General features: G+C 40.9%; 1 protein-coding gene across 1 annotated transcript in view; it reads right to left on the bottom strand.

Moving 5' to 3' along the window:
* The window catches only part of ablim2 (actin binding LIM protein family, member 2), a 393,205-nt gene that overhangs the window by 85,436 nt on the left and 280,978 nt on the right, over positions 1-26,791 (bottom strand). The window contains exons 14-15 of the mRNA XM_060832673.1: positions 25,117-25,173; positions 11,073-11,155 (exon numbers count right to left, since the gene is read on the bottom strand). Of these exons, the coding sequence (XP_060688656.1) occupies positions 11,073-11,155; positions 25,117-25,173 (140 nt within the window). The remainder of the gene's footprint in view (positions 1-11,072; positions 11,156-25,116; positions 25,174-26,791) is intronic.

Raw genomic sequence — 26,791 nt, 5'->3', positions numbered from 1 at the left:
CATGGATTTAGTAAGGGGAGGTTGTGCCTGACAAACCTGTTAGAATTCTTTGAAGAGGTAACAAGTAGGTTAGACCAGGGAAACCCAGTGGATGTTGTCTATCTGGGCTTCCAAGAGGCCTTTGATAAGGTGCCTCACAAGAGACTGCTGAGTAAGGTGAGGCCCCATGGTATTCGAGGTGAGCTACTTGCATGGATTGAGGATTGGTGGTCTGACAGAAGGCGGACAGTTGGGATAAAAGGTTCTTTTCTGAATGGCAGATGTTGACAAATGATGTCCCACAGGGTTCAGTGTTGGGGCCGCAGCTGTTCACTTAATACATTAATGATCTGGATGAAGGGACTGGGAGCATTCTGGTGAAGTTTGCCAATGATATGAAGTTAGGTGGACAGGCAGGTAGTACTGAGGAAGAGGGGAGGCTGCAGAAAGATTTAGATATTTTAGGAGAGTGGGCCAGAAAATGACTGATGAAATTCAATGTGAGCAAATGCGAGGTCTTGCACTTTGGAAAAAATGAATACAGGCATGGACTATTTTCTAAACAGTGAGAAAATTCATAAAGTCAAAATACAAAGGGATCTGGGAGTGCTAGTCCGGGATTCTCTAAAGGTTGACTTGCTGGTTGAGTCTGTGATTAAAGAAAGCAAATGTAACATTGTCATTTATCTCAAGAGAGTTGGAATAGAAAAGCAGCGATGTGCTTCTGAGACTTTATAAAGTTCCAGTTAGGCCCTATTTAGAATACTGTGTCCAGTTTTGGGCCCCACACCTCAGAAGGAGCGTGTCCAGCAGAGATACACATGGATGATCTCTCGAATGGTAGGCCTAACATTTGATGAATGATTGAGGATCCTGGGATTGTATTCATTGGAATTTAGGAGGTTGAGGGGAGATCTAATAGAAACTTACAAGATAATGCATGGCTTAGAGGGAGACTAGGACCCTTGGGCACAGCCTTAGAATTAGAGAGGGTCAATTTAGAACAGAAATGAGGAAACATTTCTTCAGCCAGAGAGTGGTGGGCCTGTGGAATTCATTGTCACGAAGCGCAGTGGAGGCTGGGACATTAGATGTCTTCAAGGCAGAAATTGATAAATTCTTGATCTCACAAGGAATTAAGGGCTATGGGGAGAGTGCGGGTAAGTGGAGTTGAAATGCCCATCAGCCATGATTAAATGGCGGAGTGGACTCGTTGGGCCAAATGGTCTTACTTCCACTCCTATGTCATAGTCTTATGGAATATCTGGGCCATTTTTGGGTCTGTGACCTGTCACTTGTGACAACCACATATGCATCAACCAGTCTTTTTTTAAATTCACTCTTGGAAGGTGGGCATCATTGGATAAGTCAGCACTTATTGTCTATTATTAAATGCCCTGGAGAAAACAGTGATGAGGAACAATCATGAACTGCTGCCATACTTGATGTGTCAGGAATGTTAGGAAAGGAGCTCCAGAAATTTGACCCAACAGTGAAAGACTGGTGATAAAGCTCCAACTTAGGATGGTGTGTCACTTGGAGAGTAACTTGCAGGTGCTGCTGGTCCCATGTGTGCCTTTAGATGGGTGAACAGCCTCTGGGTTTCTGCGGCTGAACTCCCAGCCTCTGATCTACTTTTGCAGCATTGATAAATGGCTTGTTCAGTACAATTTCTGATCAATGGTAGTACTCAAGACTTTGATAGTAGTGCTTTCAGTGACGATAATGCCATTGAACATCAAGGATTGGTGGCTAAATTCTCTCTAGATGGAGATGGTCACTCTTGTCACTTGTTGGCTCAACCATTACTTGCCATTATCATCTTGAACCTGATATTGTCCAGAATTTCCTACATATGGATGTGGACTGCTTCAGTATCGGAAGAGTTGTTCATGGCCCTAGATGTGCAATCATCCATGAACATCAGCACTTCTAACCTTATAATGGAGAGAAGATCATTGATGAATCCGAGTAATGTCTTCAAGTTTCGGGGGAAACAAAATGGTGGATCCTGTTAGATGGATTCCTGAGCAAACTGTTAAAGTCATATGGCATATTGCTTCATTTTTATAACATGATGAAGGGCTTTTGCCAGAAACGTCGATTTCGCTGCTCGTTGGATGCTGCCTGAACTGCTGTGCTCTTCCAGCACCACTGATCCAGAATCTGGTTTCCAGCATCTGCAGTCATTGTTTTTACCTCATTTTTGTAACAGTCAAACCACCACCATGACATAGCCTGACTTCCTGTCAGATCTGTCCTGCATGCCCAGAGTCTCACCCCCTCCCCATGATGTCCATGAGATGGTTCAGTGGGAAAGAGATTATTGCTCACCTCCTTCTGGAATGTGCCTTTGCAAAACCAGTCTGTAAAGAGGTGCAGAGTTTTCTTGTCAAGGTTATCCCAAACAACTTTGTAACACACTATACTGTACTTTATGAGGTACCCCTGGAGACACTCATCAAAATAAACAACAGTTGGTGCTAGAGGATGATTAACTTGGTCAAAGATGCTTTTCATTCTGCCAGAAAAATCCATTGGTCTTCCAGTGCTGAGAACTACTGACAACTGAGTACTGCAGACTGGTAAATTCCAGGGTCCAGTAATATGCGCTTAGGGGTGCACTAAAGCTTGGTGGCAGCTGCCATGGAAGATCAATGGGAGAAGGTTGTTAAGGTCTTCCTGTTATAGCGTACAGATGGGCTGAGAACTGTGCAAACTCCCTTTGGTCATATTCTTTACATGGAATGACTATTGTTGGAATGACACAAAGAATAGTTTATAACTGTAACTTTACTGAGGCATGACAGCGCCTGTATTGAACTTTACATGGTATCAACTTTGAATTTTATAAATAAACTATATCTTTGGAAGAAAAACCTTCTAAGTTTACTCATACCATTTTATCCTACTTACACTGAGCTTCAGACTGATGAAGTCGCACCAGACTCAAAATGTTAACTTTATTTCTTTCTCCACAGATGAAACTAGATCTGCTGAGGTTCTCCAGCATTCTATTATTTTCAAGACTGAGAGGAATTTTGTTTTTGTTAGACTAAGGGGAAAGCAGTCACTAAACCAGGAGATCTGGGTTATTCTGCAAAATTATGTTCTTCACAGCTCATTGAATATTTGAGAACAGGTAAAGTGATAAATTGTAGTGGATGGCAGATGTTCTGGGTGCCATAAATTAAAGGCACCCAGCCACTTAACCCCTGATCATGAATCCCACTCATCCCTGAAGATGTCAGAAACAGGTATAAAGTGGTATCACATTTTAGCAATTTCTCCCTAGAGGTTCTCCTGAAAGCTGTCCAAGAAGAAGGGCAAGTTATTTTTCCTATGGATGGCAACAAGAGGCCATCTTGAATGATGAAGGCAGCCTGGACAGTGGTGACTGCAAAGATCAAGGCCATAGTTGACTCAAGAAAACCTGGCTCTAGAACCACTTGGCCAGGGTGTGAACAACCATCTATCCAAAGCTTCATGCTCCTATGAATGGGAGTTAACATGGATGGCTGTCACTGGCGAGGACTGTCACACACAAATATTGGGTGCCAAGTGGCTCAACAATAACCTGCTCATTAACCCCAGTTTGTGTTTTGCCAGGGCCACTCAACTCCTGATCTCATTGCAGCCTTGGTTCAAAAATGATTAAAGTAGCTGAATTCCAGATGAGTGAGGTGAAAGTGATAGCCCTTGACATCAAGTCTGCATTTGAGGGAGTATGGCACCAAGAAGCCCAACAAAATTAGGATCAATGGAAATGGTGAAAAATACTCTGCTGATTAGAGCCATAGGAGGTCAGTCATCTCAGCTCCAGAACATCTCTGCAGAGTCCTAAGTCCAACCATCTTCAGCTGCTTCATCAACAACGAGATGTTCGCTAGGAATACTGCAGCAAGTAACTCAACTCCTGACTCCCCAGATCCTGTTCACCGTCTCTAAGGTACAAGTCAGGAATGTGACGAAATACTTCCCACTTGCCTGGATGCATGCAGCTCCAAAAACACTCAAGAAGCTTGACACCATCCAGGAAAAAGTAGTCCACTTAGAGTCATAGAGATGTACAGCATGGAAACAGACCCTTCGGTCCAGCCTGTCCACGCCAATCAGATATCCCAAACCAATCTAGTCCCACCTGCCCATATCCCTCCAAACCCTTCCTATTCATATAACCATCCAAATGCCTCTTAAATGTTGCAATTGTACCAGCCTCGATCACATCCTCTGGCAGTTTATTCCATACATGTACCACCCTCTGCACGAAAAAGATGCCCCTTAAGTCTCTTTTATATCTTTCCCCTCTCACCCTAAACCAATGCCCTCTACTTCTGGACTCCCCAATCCCAGGGAAAAGACTTTGTCTATTTATCCTAACCATGCTCCTCATAATTTTGTAAACCTCTACAAGGTCACCCCCAGCCTCCGAAGCTCCAGGGAAAACATCCCCTGCCTGTTCAGCCTCTCCCTATAGCTCAAATCCTCCAACCCTGGAAACATCTTTGTAAATCTTTTATGAACCCTTTCAAGTTTCACAACATTTTTCCGATAGGAAGGAGACCAGAATTGCACGCAATATTCCAACAGTGGCCTAACCACAGTCCTACACAGCCGCAACATGACCTCCCAACTTCTGTACTCAATACTCTGACCAATAAAGGAAAGCATGCCAAATGCTTTCTTCATTATCCTATCTGCCTGCGGCTCCACTTTCAAGGAGCTATGAACTTGCACTCCAAGTTCTCTTTGTTCAGCAACACTCCCGAGGACCTTACCATTAAGTGTATAAGTCCTGCTAAGATTTGCTTTCCCAAAATGCTGCACCTCGCATTTATCTGAATTAAACTCCATCTGCCACTTCTCAGCCCATAGGCCCATCTGGTCCAGATCCTGTTGTAAGCTGAGGTAACCCTCTTCGCTGTCCACTACACCTCCAATTTTGGTGTCATTTGCAAACTTACTAACTGTACCTCTTATGCTTGCATCCAAATCATTTATGTAAATGACAAAAAGTAGAAGACCCAGCACCGATTCTTGTGGCACTCCACTGGTCATAGGCCTCCAGTCTGAAAAACAACCCTCCACCACCACCCTCTGTCTTCTACCTTTGAGCCAGTTCTGTATCCAAAAGGCTATTTCTCCCTGTATTCTACGACATCTAATCTTGCTAATCAGTCTCTTATGGGGAACCTTGTCGAACGCCTTACTGAAGTCCATATAGATCACATCTGCCCTCATCAATCTTCTTTGTTATTTCTTCAAAAAACTCAATTAAGTTTGTGAGACATGATTTCCCACACACAAAGCCAAGTTGACTATCCCTAATCAGTCCTTGCCTTTCAAAATACATTACAACCTGTCCCTCAGGATTCCCTCCAACAACTTGCCCACCACTGAGGTCAGGCTCACCGGTCTATACTTTCCTCGCTTTCTTTACCGCCCTTCTTAAACAGTGGCACCATGTTTGCCACACTCCAATCTTCTGGCACCTCTCCTGTGACTATCGATGATAGAAATATCTCAGCAAGAGACCCAGCAATCACTTCTCTAGCTTCCCACAGAGTTCTCGGGTACACCTGATCAGGTCCTGTGGATTTATCCACCTTTAACCGTTTCAAAAGACATCCAGCACTTTCTCCTTTATAATCTGGACATTTTGCAAGATGTCACCATCTATTTCCCTACAGTCTATATCTTCCATATCCTTTTCCACAGTAAATACTGATGCAAAATACTAATTTAATATCACCCCATTTTCTGTGGCTCCACACAAAAGCCGCCTTGCTGATCTTTGAGGGACCCTATTCTCTCCCTAGTTACCCTTTTGTCCTTAATGTATTTGTAAAAACCCTTTGGATTCTCCTTAACTGTATTTGCCAAAGCTATCTCATGTCCCCTTTTTGCCCTCCTGTTTTCCCTCTTAAGTATATTCCTACCTCTTTATACTCTTCTAAGGATTCACTCGATCTATCCTGTCTATACCAGACATATGCTTCCTTCTTTTTCTTAACCAAACTTCCAATTTCTTTAGTCATCCAGCCTTCCCTATACCTACCATTTCTGAAGGCTTCCCATTTTCCAGCCATCCGTGTACCTGCAAACATGTGCCTCCAATCAGCTTTCAAAAGTCCTTGCCTAATACTGTCAAAATTGGCCTTCCTCCAATTTAGAACTTCAAGTTTCAGATCTGGTCCATCTTTTCCATCATGATTTTAAAAACGAATAGAATTATGGTTGCTCCTCAGTCACCTGCCCTGCCTTATTTCCCAAGAGTAGGTCAAGTTTTACACCTTCTCTAGTAGGTACATCCACATACTGAATCAGAAAATTGTCTTGTACACACTTAAGAAATTCCTCTCCATCTAAACCTTTAGCACTAAGGCAGTCCCAGTCGATGTTTGGAAAGTTAAAATCCCTGACCATAACTACCCTATTATTCTTACAGATAGCTGAGCTCTCCTTACAAGTTTATTTCTCAATTTCCCTCTGACTATTAGGGGGTCTATAATACAATCCCAATAAGGTGATCATCCCTTTCTTATTTCTCAGTTCCACTCAAATAACTTCCAGGAATATCCTCCCTCAGCACAACTGTAATGCCTTATCAAAAATGCCACTCCCCCTCCTCTCTTGCCTCCTTGTCTATCCTTCCTGCAGCATTTGTATCCTGGAACATTAAGCTGCCAGTCCTGCCCATCCCTGAGCCACATTTCTGTAATTGCTATGATATCCAGTCCCATGTTCCTAACCATGCCCTGAGTTCATCTGCCTTTCCGGTTAGGCCCCTTGCATTGAAATAAATGCAGCTTAATTTATTAGTGCTACCTTGTCCCTGCCTGCCCTGACTGTTTGATTCACTTCTGTTATCAACTGTACCCGTCTCAGATCGATCTCTTTCCTCATTATCTCCCTGGGTTCTCCACCCCACCCCAACCTTACTAGTTTAAATCCTCCCAAGCAGTTCTAGCAAATTTCCCTGCCAGTATATTAGTCCCCTTCCAATTTAGGTGCAATCCGTCCTTCTTGTACAGGTCACTTCTACCCCAAAAGTGATTCCAATATCTAAAAATGTGAATCCTTTTCCCATACACCAGCTCCTCAGCCATGCATTCATCTGCTCTATCCTCCTATTCCTGCCCTCACTAGCTCGTAGCACTGGGAATAATCCAGATATTACTACCCTTGAGGACCTCCTTTTTCAATTTCTACCTAATTCTCTGTAATCTCCCTTCAGAATCTCAGCCTTTTATCTTCCTATATCGTTGGTTCCAATGTGGACAATGACCTCCTGCTGGCCCCTCTCCCCCGTGAGAACATTCTGCATCCTCTCTGAGACACCGTTGACCCTGGTACCAGGGAAACAACACACTATTCTGCTTTTTCTCTGCTGGCCACAGAAACATCTGTCTGTACCTTGAACTAAAGAATCTTCTAACACAATTGATTTCTTGGAAGCTGACGTACCCCTCGTTGCATTAGAGCCAGTCTTAATACCAGAAACTTGGCTGTTCATGCTACGTTCCCCAGAGAATCCATAACCCCCTACATTTTCCAAAACAGCATACCTATTTGAAATGGGTATATCCACAAAAGACTCCTGCCCCAGGTGCTGACCTCTCTTACCCTTCCTGGAGTTAACCCATCTATTTGACTATATCTGAGACTTTCCCCCATTCCTATAACTGCCATCCATCACATACTGTTGCTGTTGCAAATTCCGCATCGCTTCTATCTGTCTCTCCAACTGATCCACTCGATCTGATAAGATTCGCATCCAAAAGCATTTATGACAGGTATAATCCACAGTAGCTCTTAAACTCTCTTTAAACTCCCACATCTGACAAGAAGTACATATCACTGCAAAGGCCATTTTTGCTCCTTCACAATCTACAGACCCAGAAAATAACACCGCCTATTCCTCTAAAAAACACTGCACCAGGTTAAATTAAGAGCTATGGCTTATATTTTAAGTTTAATCAAGAGACTTATCTCCAAAAACATATAATCAAGAAAGAACCCACTGTACTCACTAACACAGCCTTTCTCTTGGACTGACTTAAAACAACAATTAACTTATCTGATTCTGTGTTGTGAACTTCACCCAAACCAGTTCCTGCAAGATTAGTTGTGAAATTCAATTGATTGACATCAGTCACAAACAGCCAATTCCTCCACTACCAGCAGGTTATACCATCTACAAGATGGACTGCAGAAGTTCACCAAAGATCCTTCAACAGCACTTACATCTAGAAGGACAAGGGGAGCAGAAACTTAGGAACAACACTATTTACAAGCTCCCTTCTAAGACCCTCACCATCCTGACTTGGGAATATATACCATTCCTTCACTGTCACTGGTCCATAAACCTGGAACACCTTCCCTAATGCATTGTGGTACATACAGCACATGGACTGCAGCAGTACAAGAATGCAGATCACCACTACCTTCTCAAGGGCAATCAGGGACAGACAATAAATGCTGGCCAGCCAGTGGTGCCCACTTCCCACAACTGAATTAAAAAAAGCGACATTACTATCATATGCCTCATGTTCAATCCACGCCTGTCACTTCACAGCACTGACCAATGCAGCACGACAAGTACTACTCTTTCACACCCATATGCCATGGTTCACTTAAAATAAAAACCTAAAAGGAGCTGAAACACTGAGCAGCTCAAGCATCATTAGGTCACAGATTTTTCAAGCACTTTGCCCAGTTGCAGCTAAGCCCCTCTGTGAGAATTTTGCCCCCAAATTGAAGTGCAATTTGGAACCAGCCTACGCCATCCCCTTCAATGCCTCAAGAGTCAAAGCGTCCCCTTCTTGCACAATCTCTCCAGCCACATATTTATCAGCTTTCTCTTCCCACCTCTGTACTCACTAGCACGTGTTACCATGAAAAATGTGAACATTATTACCATAAAGGTCCTACTTTACAAATCTCTCCTAGTTCCCTAATCTCTACCTTGAGGGCCTCATTCTTCTTTCTGCATATGACTGTGGTGCCACTGCAAATCTAAGCCTCCGTCTATTCATTCTGTCTCTGAAAAATGCTTTGTAGCCACACTGTGACATCCTTGACCCTGGCACCAGGAAGGCAACAGAAAAATCTTGGAATCATATCTGGGGCCAACGAAACACAATAACAGGAGCAGTAGACTATTTGGACATTCGAGCCTGATATGCCATTCCTCTAATCTTAATGCCATATTCCTACATTCTCCCAATAGTCTTTACTGCCTTTAAAATCTAAAAATGTGTCTCTCTCTTTCAGTGCTTTGGCCTCCACAGCCTTTTGAGTTAGAGAATTCCACATGTTCACTACCCTTTGAGTGAAAAAATATTTTCTCTGCTCAGTCCTAAATGGACTAGCCCACTTCCAGACAGCGTAGCCCCCGATTCTAGACTGTCCCCACTAACTTTCAAATTCTCTACAAGTATTGGTCTTCCATTCCAATTTCTTCCTTACAGTGGGTGATGCCAAGGACCTGGCTCTGGCTGTACTCCCCAGAGAAACCAACACTCTCAAAACTGAATACTGGTTGGACAGCAATACACATGCACAGTATCCCTTCCCTGCCTGCCTTGTGTTTCATGTCCTTCTGGCAGCTTCTTATTCTTTGACTTTAGCACATTTAGACATTGTATTCCAAATTATACCTCATTAATAAACGTAGGGCATTTTGTATTTTAATATTCTGAAGAAAAAGGGAAGCTCTCTTCAGTTCAGGATTTCTAATTGACTGTGGTCTGTGAATACTTCAATGATGGGCACCACAGGGAAACAGCAGAATCATTAACAGTGTCTTTGGGATTTCGGCATTTAACTGCGCAGCCTTGAACACAAAAGTTGCTGAAAATTTCACAGCATTGTTCAATTGCACCTCTAAAATCTGGATTTTCACATTGCTATAGCATGCTTCTCCTGACTGAAAGGATTAGGTTGTTTCTCATAAATAAACAGAAAGAACTGCAGATGCTGGAAATATGAAATAAAAACAGACAGAGTCCATCACCAAATTCCAAACATTAATTCTGTTTTCTCTGTCAGATGCTGCCAGACCTGCTTTGTCTCTGCAACACTGTTTTTTGTTTCAGGTCTTTTTTTTTTGCATGGTCATTTAAAGGTAGACTTGGATGCCTTAATGAGTAAAGGGATATATCTTAATAACTTCAGGAAAGATGCTAAAAGAAGGAACATTCTGAAACAAATTCAATTTGTAAAGAACTTTTAGTGTGGTGAGGCATGACTACATGTGAGTGAATGAGCTAAACTGATGACCATTTGTATCTACATCATCCATTTTAAGCAGGGAAAACTTAATTATGTCACTTCTTCTGATGATGGTAAGCCTGTTAATTCTGATTAGCTTGGTAAGACATAACATCATATCTATACATGTCCAAGAAACCAGACATGCACATTGCTGGTATTAGTCATGGAAAACTTCTCAGAGATGATAATTGCAAAAAAAATGTTAACCTTAACAGTGGCGGTTATGTGTGTTTAAATAAAGATCTTATACTTCAATACTCCTTTCAGAAGCAAATACCTTCAAATTGCAGAAATTACTATGATTGTAAGCACTAATGAAACCTCAGCAAAAAATCTCGCTATCTCCAGATAAGCCAGACTCTGAAGTAATGCCATGGCTTGAACATGAATTGCTGGTTTGAAATTGCTCTTTCCGTTATCCTATCAATGATGTCAACCTTTATTTAAAGTACTTGGATCCTTCACTAAAATGGCAGAGTGAACAGTTTCAAATTAAGATATCAAATGTTGTTACTAAAACTCAATCCAATTTCAAGGCCCTTGGATCAGAAGATCTGTAATAAATAATAATACTATGTAATGCATTTATATAGCTCCTTTCATGACCACACACTTTTAAAAAAAAATGCATTACCAGCAATTAAATAATATTGAAGTGCTAATGTGACAGCCAAGTTCTGTTATGAGAAAATGCTCATATTATTCATTAAGTTATGTTAATTAAATAATAAAGGAAGGACTCCAAGAAAGAATATTCCTTTCATCTTCAAATACTGTCACATAACTTTTTATGTTCATCTAGTTTAATTCCTCACCTTTCTGCCATCTTGGTTCAAATAAACATGTCCTTCTTCAAAACCGTCTTCACTCCAAAACCCTCTGCTTCGCCAATCACCCACTGTAACACAATACTGTTAGCGTCAACATGGAAAATTGAGTAAAGCTTCTAAATTCTAATTGCTAAACTAATGATAAGAAATATACGTTCTCAAATTTCTGGATTTGTGGAGTATCATTTCAGCACAGTTGGAGCATAATTTAAAAGTTCTGATGAATGCAGAGGGTGCTTTTTCTGACCATGGCCACCTCCACTGCCACTGACTTTGGAGCAGGCATGCTTGTAGTAAAAGTGCTGTAAGTGACTTCAAAATGCTGTTTCTGAACAGAAGTTAACCTGAGATAGGTGAATGACAGACCAGCAAGTGATCAAAGACTGAACCAAATGTTGTACTAGTCTTTGACCTATGAAAAAGCATGATATAAACCTAAAATACCGCTGACATCCTGCCTGCTGTATCTCATCAATTCCATCACTAGAACAAATGCCAAACATTTTTTTTCAATAACTCAATCTACAGAACAAGGGAATGTTTCCATGTCTGAGCCATATGTGTCTGAAATACTGGGAGCCTCAAAGATCTCCAGCACATGGTACTTTGGGTAGTTTAGATCCCTAGTCAAATGAATGGTAGTTCTTGTGAACATCAGCTAGGTCAATATTCCATAATGGCAATATTCATGGTGACAATTATTAAGTAATTCAATGAGATTCTAAAATCTCTGGAAAATATAATGGCATTAATTAATATTTCATTTTTGTATTTAACTCAGTTTATCAATTTCAAAAGGACAGATTTTGAAGAGCAGTCATATTGGACTCAATGTTTACTCTGCTTCTCTTTCCACAGATGATGTCAGACTTGCTTGGCTTCCTCAGCACTTCATCTTTTTACATGTTATCTTACTATGTTTTTGTCAGGAGCTTAGAGCCCAAGGTGTAGGTTGGGATGGATAATGAAACAGTATTATGGATTGGGGACAAAAGCAGATAGTGCTCTTGTGTTATGAATTCAGTTGCACCTAGTTATGTTAATTATATTAGGGATCATTGCAATTTTGTCAACATGAACTAACTAGGTCCTGGTACACCTCACATTCAGTTTCAATAGCTTGGAAACCAATTATTCAGGGCTTTGTTTTTTTGACACAAACGTGGTTCTTAATAAATGTAAAGGTGGCCAGTACTCAGGATCTTGACTTGGCATCTTAATTTCAGTCTCTTGCCAGAATGTGGTAGATACAAAATGTTTTTTGTTTGTCTGAAATCACAGCTTACAAGTGCCTTTGTAACTATTACTTTCAGAGAATGACCAAAGGCAGAAAGACCACAAGACAGAGTGATGAATCTCTGGCAGATTCATCATGTGCAGACAAAGAAGGACTTGCCAACAGTAGTGGTGATTGAAGTGCATCATACTGTTAAAGGCTTAAAAAAAACTATTAAGGGTTTGAAAGTTTTTTTAAAAATTAAACATGTCCATGTTTATGTTGACATGAACACATGGAAAAATGTATCTCAGTGTACAGAGAAGGAGCTGGAACATTTCTTTTCTTTCTAATAAATAGCTGTCAATATTAATGGACTTGGAGTAAGTGGACATGATTGCATTAGAAATACAATTGTTCTATGCTGTCTCTCATGCTATTACAATTCGTTTTAAGATTTTTAAAATATAATTTGAAGGCATAAAGTTAAAACTGCAATACTGCTGTGCCAACTTTCAGAAGGAATATGAAGCTAGGAGCTCTGAGGTGCTTTACTCCAGAAAGCAGGCGAGTGAAGAAAACATCCAGAAAATAATGGACAGAATTGGAGCTAATCTTTGCACAGCTTTAGACACATGTATTTATAAGAGATACACATCACAAAAATGCATGTCCCAGTCCAACAACCTGGTTTCACATTGTTCCGATTTATAGGAACATAAATGGATCCTGTGTTAATGCCATCAAACTGCATAAAATTAACAGAAAATTAACTGGAGACACAAAGTAGCTGGTATCTGTTCACATTAGACCTTTTTCTCCTGTGTTAATTTCAAACAAAATGATAAGGTGAAAGGTACGCCATTATTTATTCAGTCTAGTCTCAACCAATTTCACACAAATTCCATTAATAACTACCTGTCATGACCAAGAAGACCAACAAAGCAGGACTCTTGCTCCTATTCATAGGATGAATAATCCTTCACAGCAACTGCTTGTACAGCAGCTGTGGTTTGCTAATAAGCTCAATATGGCCTGTAAGCTTGATTTTATTCAAATGTAGCTTCACAAACATTCATTCTTTTTTTTAGTATTATGAAAAATTGGCATTAAATCAATGAAGTGCAGCCACATGGACGCCAATAGTTTATTTCTTGCTGTGATGGTTAATGAGATTTTGTCAGGAATATGATTATACTGAGTGTAAAATTGTAACATGTTGCAGGTGAAGATTGTAAAAGTTTGAGAAATACCAGCAGGAAAGTTATCACAAGTACTGGGAAATAACTTGCAATCTGGTCACAAGCCATGTGCATAGGAATGTTTTTACAGAGATTTTGGAAATCATAATAGATGGGTTTATGTTTAAAATTTGTCATTTGAATATCCTTAAAATAAGTTCATGTCACAAATTACATTTTCAGCTGTGCTTCGTCATTAATCTAAAAAGAACATAGTTTCATAAAAGAGCTGCTTGAAATTATTTTACAATTTGATTGGTCTGAATTTTGCTGCCTGTTGATTTGTGAACAATAGCTTTGCGAAAAATGTTTGACTATCGAATGTGTTCTCTCCACTTACTTGCCACTCAATATTTTCTTCTTTATTCTTTCATGGGGTATGGCAATCACTAGCTTGGTTATCACCCACCTCCAACTGTCCAGAGAACAGATAAGAATCAACCACCCAGGAGTGGGTCTGGATTTGCATGTAGGCCAGAGGAGAAGGATGCAAATAGTGAACAAGATGTTCTTTTACACCAATTGAAAATGGACTAGCTTTTCTCAACAGAAAACTCCAAAATCATATTTAATTCAATTTCCACCAGTTGCCATTGGTGGGACACAGACTCATGTCACTTGTCACAAAGTTGGTCCTTTTTCTCAAAGTTACTATGCCCTTGACATTTTTCAGAGGGGTCATAAAATGGTCCAGGCTCCAAAACAGTTGAGATGGTGCAGAGATGAATGGTTTAGTGGGGCCCTTTTTGTTTACTCCTAAATAGTTGATACCTCAGACCAAAAGCTTTCATGTTTTAGAAATAACTTGTATAATGAAAGGGAAATGGCCAGTCCTGGCATCTAGGGGTTTTTTTTGGTTCAGCTGCAGCAGGGAATGTGCTGACTTCTCTCTCTCCTTGCAAACTTAAGTTGCCTGTGCCAAGTTTTACTGTTTGTGCTAAGGGATGTGTGTCTTTTCAGAACAGGATCATTAAGTCGATTTGGACAGGATAAGTTATCGGGTATTCTATTTGCTGTTCTTTGTGTTTCATTCCATAATTTTATAATTAAATTTTGCTTGTTTAAAACTTGACAGTCGACCCTGCTAATTTACACCAGGAATATCCACTATACACGTAGCTAAACAAATAGCAAAGTTATGGTCTGGGCTGCCTGCTTAAAGAAGTTTTGTGGAGTCTGGCCGAGATAGCAGCCTGGGGCTCTGGATAACCAGTCCAATTACATCATTGTGCTGGCATCTCCCAGAACAAATGTAACTGCTCCTGAGTTGGTAAATATTATGTTGATTGCACATTTGATTAATATTTTACAAGGCAGAACTCTTGAGCTTATCACCTTAAAGATATAGAGAAGAATTTTATAATCCACTGCCTATGGGTTTGCAGATGGGGGCCTATAAAACTCCTGAAGTGCCTTCTCATCTCTCCAAGTCCTGTCCACAATTTTACATTGGCCAGGCAAGGCTCAGCTAGTCTATGTGGCATTGCACTAACTGAAGTGTTTAAACTGACAATTATTGGTCACTTGAGGGTTGCTTCCTGCTTAGCCTCAATTCTGAGGTTGGCAGGAAGAATTCAGAGGCAGTGGGGGAGGCCAGTAGGTCGAAATGCTTTGACTTTGGAGATAAAAGGGAGGACACCTCCCACAAGGGCATTTCTTTCTACAATGGGCATCCCAGAGTGTGCAGTCAAGATTAGAGTGCCTGCTTTGATTGTCAGATCAAAGTTTGTTGGCATACAGGGTATACAGGCACATGACAGAGAGTGAGGATATTTGTTGGCAGAAAATTAGCACAGAGGATAAAGTGCTCATGGAATTGGGTAGAGAGGCAAATGTTCGATAGAGAGGACATGATAGGCCATACAGCTGGCTAAAGAGGTAGGGTTAGCATGGATGATATGAGAGTCTATGGCTAGTAGATGGGGCAAGGGAGTGGTATGAGCTTGCATGGATAAGACATATAAGTGAATGTGGGGATGAGGAAATGTGAAAAGAGTAAGCTGGGTGAGATTTATTTTTAGGTTTTTTAAAAAGTTGGTTTGAAATCCCATATCATCAAAGCTGGCTTTTCTCATAGCCATCACTGAATGTTTTTGTGGGTGACAGACTGGATTCCATCTAATATCCCCTCCATCTCACCCCTACCCAAGAAAGAAAATTAGAACATCTTCTCCAAAGTTGGGTTTATGGAGTCAGAGATTTTTCTGATTTGAGAATGAAAATTCAGGCCAGCTGAAATAGATAGAGCAAATACAAAAAAAACAGCTTGCTCTTCTGGAGAAAAGCTCCTAACCTATTAGGGACAGGGATGCGATAGTCACCTCTACAATTTGCATGCATTTAGATCTTAATATTTCTAAAGTTTTGTTTATGTTTCCTTTTCTCTGGAATAGAAACTTGGACAATGGAGGCCAGAAACCTTTTTGCTGTCCACTGAATGGGACGTCTGGGGGCTGAGAAAGATGTTATATTGTGGATGCAGCAGCAGATTGCTCTCATTTACACCTGCCAAGCAGCAAAAATAGAGCACTGTAGTTAAGCTGTGGTTTGGTTCCTCAGTGACAGGTTCTTTTCCTTCCCTGGTCCAGTTGGTTTTGGCTCTATCTGAGAAGATTGTGCCTTATTAAATTTCATGAATGATAACTTAAGTGTCTCACAGAGAATGGGGAGAGAGTGCTATGTGGATGGGTGGAAAGGACGGGTGATGATCTGTTGAGAGTTTCCTCTTTGGCCTCCCCATAATCTCGTGACTCCAGTAAGAATTGTACTGCAGTAGCTACTGCCACTCCTGAGATGTTGTTCAGCACAAGAGGTGACAATGTCTGCTTGGCTGGCAGTTCTCAGTAGGTGATACTTCCACCCTGGGGTCTTGATTTCAGGGATTGCCTGGCAGTTGTCTCGGCATTGCCTGATGGACTCATGGTCCAACTGACCTTCCTGCAAAGAGGCAGCGCATGCATTTCACTGGCAGGCGGGATACCTGATTCTTCAACAAAATTAGATTAGATTAGATTCCCTACATGGTGGAAACAGACCCCCCGACCCAACAAATCCACACCGACCCTCCGAAGAGCATCCCATCCAAACTTATGCCCATACCCTATTATTCTCCATTTACTCCTGATTCATGCACCTACACATGCCTGAACAGTTTAGCATGGCCAGTCCACCTGACCTGCACATCTCTGGATTATGCGAGAAAACCGGAGAACCCGGAGCAAACCCATGCAGACACGGGGAGAATGTGCAAAGTCCACACAGTCGCCCAAGGCTGGAATTGAACCCAGGTCTCTGGCGCTGTGAGGCAGCAGCATTAACAATTGAGCCACCATGCCGCCCACAGTTAGCTCAATGGTTTCCAGTGCAGGAACATGACAAACAGTAACTTTGAAACTTATTGCTTCCATATATCTTCTTCTTCCCAGAAGTTTGAATATAGTAATCACACCTTTTATACTCAAATGCTTCAACAGGTGAATTTCGCTCAGTTGTCCAAGTGGTTGACATGCAGATCTGCTGTTGCTTGGCATCTGACTGTACTGCATCAATAAATAGGAGAAAGTGAGGACTGCAGATGCTGGATATGAGTGTCAAGATTAGAGTGGTGCTGGAAAAGCACAGGTCAGACAACATCCAAGCAACAGGAAAATTAATGTTTCAGGTAAAAGCCCTTCATCAGGAAATCCAGGAATGCATTAGTGAATAAAGCATCCTGAACATACATCTGCATTATAATCAGTTTCTAACTCTTTATGAATAATACAATAACCCTACCAACCTACCAATGTTTAATACTTCAACTGATCAATTGAAATATACCGCAATAACAGAAAATATTGAAGAAACAGATCTGGCATCATCTGTGGAAAGAAAGTGCAGTCAATGTTGCAGGTCCAGTGATCTTTCATCACAATGTTTTCAGCGAGCGAACTGATCTGACTTGTCTAAAGCCCGCTCTTTGCATTACACAGTCCAAGTCAATTAGGTGCTTTCAGAAGAGTTACCCTGCCCAGTGGCTCAGTGGTTAGCACTGCTGCTTCACAGCGTCAGGGACCCAGGTTCGATTCCAGCCTTGGGGTGACTGTCTGTATGGAGTGTGCACATTTTCCCTGTGTCTGCATGGGTTTCCTCCAGGTCTCCGGTTTCCTCCCACAATCCAAAAGATGTACAGGTTAGGTGAATTGGCCATGCTAAATTGCCCATAGTGATAAGGCATTAGTCAGAGAGAAATTGGTCTAGGGTGGGTTACTCTTTGGAGTGTCGGTGTGGACTTGTTGGGCCGAAAGGTCTGTTTCCACACTGTAGGGAATCTAATTTAACCAAGAGTTGTCAGTAGTTTGTGAATTTTAATGAAAGCTTAAGATCAATCACAATCACACTCATGGGTGTATAAGACCCCGTCAAGTTGACAGGAGTAAAAGCTCAGGGAAATGAGGTTCTATCAGGCACAATGCAGAGTGCAATTCTATAGATGGGAGGAGATGAAGCACTTGCAAAAGACAAAATCTTGTTAAAAGAGAGCAACAACAGAAAATGATTTTGTTGATTGGGGAGCAGAAAGATAGGGAATGGTGACTCAGAAATTTTGATGGGGGGGGGCTATAGTTGTTACAATGTAGACAAGTGCATTGAAGCCATATGAAAATCCTGGTACAGCATATTCCGAGGACACTGCCCGAGATATTGAAAATTCCAATGAGCAATTCCCTTGTAATTGGAACCCTCTGAAAAACCCTCAAGGTCGACAAATTTTAAGGGTTTTGACACATTTAAGTTTAACAATTACACAGGAATAGATTACAAACATACTTTTAGCCCCTGAGTAATTAACTGCAACCTTGAACTCACCACTGAGCACTCCAACTGTACCAATACCATCCCCAACATTATTGCCCCCACCCAGGTCTGACACTGTTCGACTTGACCCTTCCCTCTTGTCCTGTCACCACCTGGCCACTGCCTTCAATACTACCACAACCAAAATTCTTCCCCCGCCCACCCCTACCACCTCACCAACCTGCCACTATCTCCCTGACCTGACATATCCTTAAAACCAAATTCACTCCTACCCTGACAGCTCCAACTCAACAGCACCCTTCCAGACCTGAACCCCAAACCATTCATCTAACTCCACTGGATCCCACCTGAACTGTCAGACCTGACAACCCCTTCCAGCCCCTACTCCACTGAAATTGACTTCTCACATAACCATTGCCTAACCCTCAACCTTCAGCCCAACACCCTTCCTCACTCCAGTCTGATGCCCAAGTCCCTCTGCTGGACCCAACACCCTCCATCCATTCCCCAACTTAACACATTCTCCCACCAAACTGCTGGGCCTGATGTGATACCCTCCAAATATCTCTTGACCTCCCTGACACAATTCCACTTCTTCCCCAATGCTCACCCCACTGGATCTGACTCCCCTTTCCCCTCCCTGCTAGACTTGATAGTCCCCACTCCCAACACCGCATCTCGCCACTCCACTTCCTTACATTCATCAACTAACCTGATATCCCCCTAACCCATCAGGCACCCAAACACCAAAACGCCACTCATTTACACACTAATCCTTTCACAGTAACTGTCAAACATCAAAGTGGTTGGTGATGCTGCTGGATATTTAAATTACAAAACAAGGCACACTTGCTGCTACAAAAAGACGACTGCTTCCCTTGCTGGCTGAGAGGTTCCTGGACAGAACTCCTCTGTCCCATAAGGGAGGCTCCTTTCCAGGAATATCATTTAAATATAATTGTGTATGTTTTATCTCATCTGTGTTGGAGATAGGGAATTCACATAGCAATCCATTTGAAAATCAAATAGATAGGGGTTAACAGATAGTATGCTGAAAACTAGAACACCTTATGATAATTATTGGTGAGAACAGCAGAAGTGAAGTTCTAGAACAAATATTAATTGAGTTGCAATTTTCTCTTTATTCACTTCCAGTAGGGTGAGTGAGGTTACCAGCGTATCATGAAAGGAATGCATTGTGCAGTATTGCATTGCTGCCCAACTGAATAAAAAGTTTATAAATGTAACATAAATATTGCTGCAAACATAACAAAATTATTGAAAGTTAACTAAAATTATTCAATAAATGGCAAACATAACAAGGCTGTGCATGAGATTTTCATAAAACTACTGAAGATGGTTTCGACAGAGACCATGTATTGCAGCAATTTTATGAAATCGGTGAAGAGCTCGTGAAAAGCCAGTTCTAATATTTCACAGATCAGAAAGCTTATGGAAATATCCCTAAATAGTTGATGTCTATTACACTGAACTATGTAGACCAGATGAAAACTCCAGTTTCAATCTCTGATTGTGCCAGGAAGTAGTGGAGGGATAGTACAAGTCATCTTAATGTTCCTGGATAGTGGAGTAAATTGGAAAACTAATCAGCCCGTCATCCAAAACTCTTTGATGGTAATTTGACAATTATCGCCAAGTACAAATTTTATCAGCTAATGAGCAAAGAAGAAAATCTGAAAACCTATTTTTAAATGTTCACTGCATATATTGAGCAGCAGTAATGTGCCAGACACCTGGAAAGGCCTAAGACCTGAATTCTGCCCAGTGCGATGCTCAGTCTTAGACCTTTTAGTTGTCAAGATAGCATCAATGATGAGACTTATTTCACTGGTCAAACAGTCAACGGAATTTACTTTTTTGGCATATGGACTGATGGTGCACTCCACAAAGCCCCCACATATGGTAGGAATGACTAGCTGACTGCAATTATACCACAGCCAGCTGATAAAATGTGCACAAGATGGAGCCAGGCCAATTATGAAGCAGGGCAACTAGGAAGTCACCGAACCCACCATCAACTGATGGAATCAGGGTCCAAGCGATGTTTTTAAGCAGCACTCAGACATGCACACTGGGCCTCCAAGCCAGCAGCATCAGTGCGGCAGCAGCTGATACAAACCCGAGAAGCATCAGCCTGATTTCAGCCTTCCTCTGGCGAACAGTCTCAGAAAACGTGTGGCCTCATGATTCAGCGATGCCTCCCTGAAGGTTCTTCTCCAAGCTGTCGAGGAACAGCAGGAGACACACTTTCCCACTGCCAGCACCAGAGAATCCGCCTGCCTGACCAAGGAAGCCTGGACAGAAATTGCAAGAGAGGTTAGTAGCCATGGGGTTGAAAGTTGCACCTTGCATCCAGTGCAGGAAAAGGGCACTGTTGGGATGAGTTCAACAGTGGCATGGATCATTGTCAGACTTGCGTTCCCTGAAACTTTCTGACTATCGGTTTTTGCACATTAAGTTGAGAGCAGTCAACAATCCAAAAGTGAGGCACCCTCTGCATTGTATCTGAATCCTATTTGTATTGGGTAAGCAACTTTGTATCTTACTGATTAAGCATTGAAGCACTGTTAACAAGCAACACAGTGTTACAACCACAGAATAAGTTACATGAGAGGTAAGAGCAGGAGTGCACCATATGACCTGGCTTGCCTGTTCTGCCATTCAAGATGATCATGGCTGATCTTCAGTTTCATCTCAATATTAGAACAATAAATTCAACATCAAATCTGACACACAAACCAAATAAAGAGGGAAGCAAGGATAGAATTAACAGTGAAAGCCAAAGAGAAAGGCAGAAAGAAAAAAAATATTGCTTTAATTTTAATCCAAAGCTGATTAAGTGAGACTCCGCAACCATAAAGTTTAGCAATACTAAAGCCATACGATGACATTAAAAAGCTATTTTGACTGGAATGGACAAATCTGAACGTTTCCAGCTGAGTTTATTCTTTACCTACACAGTAAATACAGTAACTTCACAGCATTCAATATATTTAAATAATGAAGTGATGAGATGCTATTTTCAGGAGGTTCTGGAAGATGCAGGGCATCAATGATAGAAAAATCTGTACTTTTGCATTTTAATTGCACATGTATACTTGCCAGAATGTGCAGCCACTTTGACAGCTACTGAGAAAAGTAAAGTATGAAGAAGAAACATGGAGGTAGGATGGCAGATGAGTGAGTGGGAGGGTGGTGAATGGAAAGAGAGTTGTGGGGGTGTGACAGCTTTAGTGGGTTCATTGGGAAGGATGTGGAGGTTGAAGAGAATGGAGTATCAGGTCCTCTGGGTACCCAAGAGTTAAAGTAGGTTGTCAATCCTCTAACTTTTTCTGGGTATCTGCCAAACTTAAGTGATTCGGAACCGTCCAAAATCTGAGTCTAAACAGATTTCTCAGAGAATTCCAATTACCTGTGCTGGTTTACTCTTCCAGTTTCCTCTATTTGATACACTCAGACACTACTGCATCAGTTTCTGGACCTATGTCCATGGCAAATAAGTCAGTATCTTTGCTCAGCTTCTCCACTGTGGGTTCAATATCCAGCTATTCCACGACATGCTGGCTTTCTAAGTATTGAAAATTCTCTCAGTAACAGTGGTCACCCTAGAATACAACTACAAGACAGTGTTCCATCCATCTCTCCAACTGGTTAGTGTGGTCAGTAATGATATCTCAGTCAAACTGTATTTAAGGTATTTATTTAGTAACATTGCTACAGATGTATATTTCTTACTTGCTAATATCTCTAATAATTTCATTTTTGAAGAAATAAAGAAGTTAATATGTGGCAATAATTGTATTCCAATATCATTTCGGCAGTAAGGTAAGTACCATTTCAGCGCATAGCTAGCAAAGATGGCTCTCAGCTGCATGGCTGCATAGCAACGCAGTAGTAACTGCACAAATTGCTCCCCTTAACCTACACTGAATGCTGTTGCATAAAAAAAGGGGCTGTGCACACTTAAATAAATCATCCATGCACTTGAAACAAAAGTGATAGGGATCCTACAGTCCTTTGAATGTTGGTGGCTAGATAAAGTGGAAGAATGAACACATAACCTCATGAAGCTGCTTTGATTATGTCAACTCCTATTTTCACAGGTAAGGGGAAATATCTGGAACACTAAGAATATTGTAATGTTGATTCATTTATACAGTGAATACTTCTCACTAAAGCCATTATCTTTAATTGTTGTATCTGTTGCCCTTTTGATCCCTCATTATCTACCACTGTTTCAAAGGATATTTGTCCATTCTGACAAAGTTTATAACCTGTAGTCTGTGGCAAACTGCCTAGTTGGCAGTTGTGTGCCAACAGATTGATATGATGGGTCTGTATCTCTTTGCTTCAGCCTATAACATTGGCTAGCAACAATGCAAAAAAGGGAGGTACATGTTAGCTCCTCGAAAATGGAGTCGTAGGTAGATAGGATAGAGAAGGCGGCATTTGGTATGCTTTCCTTTAACGGTCAGAGTACTGAGTACAGGAGTTGGGAGGTCATGTTGCGGCTGTACAGGACGTTGGTTAGGCCACTGTTAGAATATTGCATGCAATTTTGGTCTCTTTCCTATCGGAAAAACGTTGTGAAACTTGAAAGGGTTCAGAAAAGATTTACAAGGATGTTGCCAAGGTTGGAGGATTTGAGGTACAGGGAGAGGCTGAACAGGCTGGGGCTGTTTTCCCTGGAGCGTTGGAGGCTGAGGGGTGACCTTATAGAGGTTTACAAAATTATGAGGGGCATGGATAGGGTAAATAGGCCAAGTCTTTTCCCTGGGGTCAGGGAGTGCAGTACTAGAGGGCATAGGTTTAGGGTGAGAGGGGAAAGCTATGAAAGAGACCTATAGGGCAGCTTTTTCACACAGAGAGTGGTAGGTGTATGGAATGAGCTGCCAGAGGAAGTGGTGGAGGCCGGTACAATTGCAACATTTAAGAGGCATTTGGATGGGTATATAAACAGGAAGGGTTTTGAGGGATATGGACCAGGTGCTGGCAGGTGGGACTAAATGGGGTTGGGATATCTGGTCGGCATGGACGGGTTGAACCGAAGGGTCTGTTTCCATGCTGTACATCCCTATGACTATGACTATGTTTAAGTCTCTCCCTCTCTTATTAATGAATAATAGAATTGAGTACATTACGGATGAATTCATAGCAAAGAATTCATAAATCATAAACCATAAATCATAAATCTCCAGAACAAGACTACCCAGCCTTAGCTTGCAACTTTTCCATCCTCACTTTATGAAAACAATACAGAACATGGTCTCCAAAAATGCTTACTTGATTAAAAATATTAATAGAAAAATGATTATGGATAAAACAATATTTAAAGTGAATAGAACAAACATAATTGTGTCTTGTTTTATATATTGTTAAATTTTCTCACTCCTCCAATAGTATTCTTTAGACTTTTTCAAGTACTTGTGAATAGTGCGTCCTGGTTATAAACATGTAAAGTAACCAACATTTGTTCACTTTTTGACGAAGTTATGATGAAACAATGCTAGACATTTAGAATCGTTGAGAAGAAAAGGAGTTTGTTATTTTCTCCTGGCCCTTGTGTGAAATGCTAAGCAATTAACACAAGGGCACCTAGTAATTTCAAAACAATTACTCCCAGTCAAACTCTATTATTACATGATTTGGAGATACCGGTGTTGGACTGGGGGTGTACAAAGTTAAAAATCACACAACACCAGGTAATTGTTCAACAGGTTTAATTGGAAGCACACTAGCTTTCGGAGCAACGCTCTGAAAGCTAGTGTGCTTCCAATTAAACCTGTTGATGATAACCTGGCATTGTGTGATTTTTATCTCTTTTATTACATTATTTGTTTAGCAACATTACAATATACATATAGTTCTTACTTGCATATTTCTAATATTCTCATTTTTGAGGGAATGGAATAGAAATGAATATGTGATTGTGAACAGTATTTTGCCATGTCATTTAAGAAATAAGTTAAATATAATTTCAGTGCATGGCTAGCAATATTCTCTAAGCTGCATGGTTGCACAAAATTACCTGTGTGAATTGGACACTTCAAATGACAATTGTTCGTTGAGCATAAAAAAAACAATCGAAGGGGTTGTGGACCTAAAACAAATCATCCATGGAGTTGAAACAAAAACGATAAGGAATGCTGGTGGCTAGATAACATCAAGGATGAACCCATCACTCCTTGGAGCTATTTTGATTATATAATGAAATTAGCCTATGAAATTAGGCCCTATTTTCACAGATAAGGAGAAACATCTGAAACACTAAGGATGTCCTAAATTTTACCAATATTTATACAGTCAGTACTTTATTATGTTAAGGTATGTGCAACTGTGCAAAGAGGTGTCGATGATAATTTACAGTCTTCAGCATATTTTTCTTATGCAATGAATAACCGAATGTATGGTTCTATGAGCTAAGCAGATGATGTAATTACAGTAACTGTAAAACTTAAACATGGCATCACCTAACCACTTTTTTCTTATTTGTCTCCTCCTCCTTTAAACTAAGATAGCCAGAAACATTCTTCTCCTGTCCATTTTGTTTTTTAATTTAGGCAGTTCCACACAAAATTAAAATATAATCTACATCATCTTCATTTCAATTTTAAGAAAATACCACAATAATCAAGGCACATTTCTTAAACCAGGAGCTAGACACAACAAATTTCAGAGCAAGTCCATGAAATGACACCCTAACATTGCAATACCATGCAAAGTGATAGTAAAGCATGAAATTAGCAAACTGTACCATGTTGCCTATAGACAGGGGGCTTCCTATATATGTTGTCTGCTTTCCCATCTGTTTCTGAAGATAGAAAGAAAGAAAAGACAAATTAGCACATGGCAAGTACATCTATTAAAATAAAGTATGTACAAAACAAAGTTGTTAGTATGAATTTATTCCTATATATATCAACACAATCGAATGTTCCGCTTGGGTTGTAGGTTATTGTTTGTAAAACCAAGAGCATGCCATATTATAGCCCCAGTTTAGAATTTGCACGTATGTACGTCACAGCCAAAAGACTGACACACTGTTGAGATTGTCTGTAGGTCCCGGTTTCATTTTCATAAGCAACAACAAATTGAATTTAAATAGTGGCTTTTAACTACCCAAGTGTTCTAAGCAAGAATGATATCAACAAAACTGAGCCAAAGGAGAAAAAAGTCAGGGCAGGACACCAGAAGATTCATCAAAAGTTTAAACAGCTTCATGGAAGTGGAGATAGGGTTAGCAGGTTTAAGTGGTTGAGGGAGAGAATTCCAAAATGTAAGGCAGTTTCAACTGCTGTGGTGAAGCAATGAAAATCAGATGATTAGATCAGATGGACACAGGTGAGGGTCATCCTCACCACCTGGACTCTAATGAAAGATAATTTCAGAAGGTGGTGTGGGTCAAACATGCCAAAAGCTCCAGGCAGACTGAAAAGTTAGTTTGTCAAGTTCAAACCCACAAATAATTGTTTTTTTGTGACTTTACTAAGTCCCATTTCACAAAAGTGGCCAGAACCAGGAACCTGATTGCAGGGATTCAGGCTTGAAATCACAATCTTTAAACTCAGAATGACAACAGCAAATTAAAGGTACACTAACTATTTACATAACACACTGCATAAATATATGACACTGTACTTATGAAGATAGAACTGCACAAAAATTGATTTGATGCAAAATGACTGATGTAGGGAGATGTTTTTATTTATGCTTTTATTTTCTGAGGAAATATCTGTTGAACAGTTTTCATAAACCAATTCAGAGAACATTTTCAACATTTCATTTACATAGCAGAACTGTTAAATGGATGAGTTCATGTTTGTGTGCCACATGTGGAAAAAGAAATATATGGGTTGTAATTTACCAATTTCCCTGGTCAAAAAATGGATTGTTAGCAACCCAAAAATCAGCCAAGCCACATCGGTATTATGCTGGGGAGAGTGGGGTTCCAGCACCATGAGGGGAGAAGGCATACACTGATGTCTCAGCAATGCCAGAATCAAGCGGCAGACATGGCTGGGATCAGAGCTAATCTCCAGGGAAGATGGCTTATGAAAGCAGATTTAAAGGTTAGTGAGAGGGCAGGGGGAAATGGGATGTTGTAGAAACTAGGTGGGGAGCTTAAAGGAAGTAATGATCTTGGGAGGGATGCCTCCAGTGGACACAGGGGACCACTTAAAGGAGATATCACCCTTCCGATCTGACAGCAGTGAATGCTGCTGAAGACCCTCCATACTTCTTGCCTTCCTTGGCCTCTCGTAAATTTGGTGACATGAAGTCCTTAACTGGCCAATGAAAGGCCTCAACAGGCCAGCTGATGTCTTGCCTGTTCACTGTAATATAGGAGATGCTTGTGGTACAATGGTGGTGTCATTTGCTCTAGGCTGTGGAAGCCTGGGTTCAAGTCCCACTTGCTCCAGCAATGTGTA

The sequence above is a fragment of the Hemiscyllium ocellatum genome, chromosome 1 (assembly GCF_020745735.1).
Source record: "Hemiscyllium ocellatum isolate sHemOce1 chromosome 1, sHemOce1.pat.X.cur, whole genome shotgun sequence".
Classification (NCBI taxonomy): Eukaryota; Metazoa; Chordata; class Chondrichthyes; order Orectolobiformes; family Hemiscylliidae; genus Hemiscyllium; species Hemiscyllium ocellatum.
Note: the sequence above shows the minus strand (reverse complement) of the source record. Positions and strands in the feature narration are given on the sequence as shown.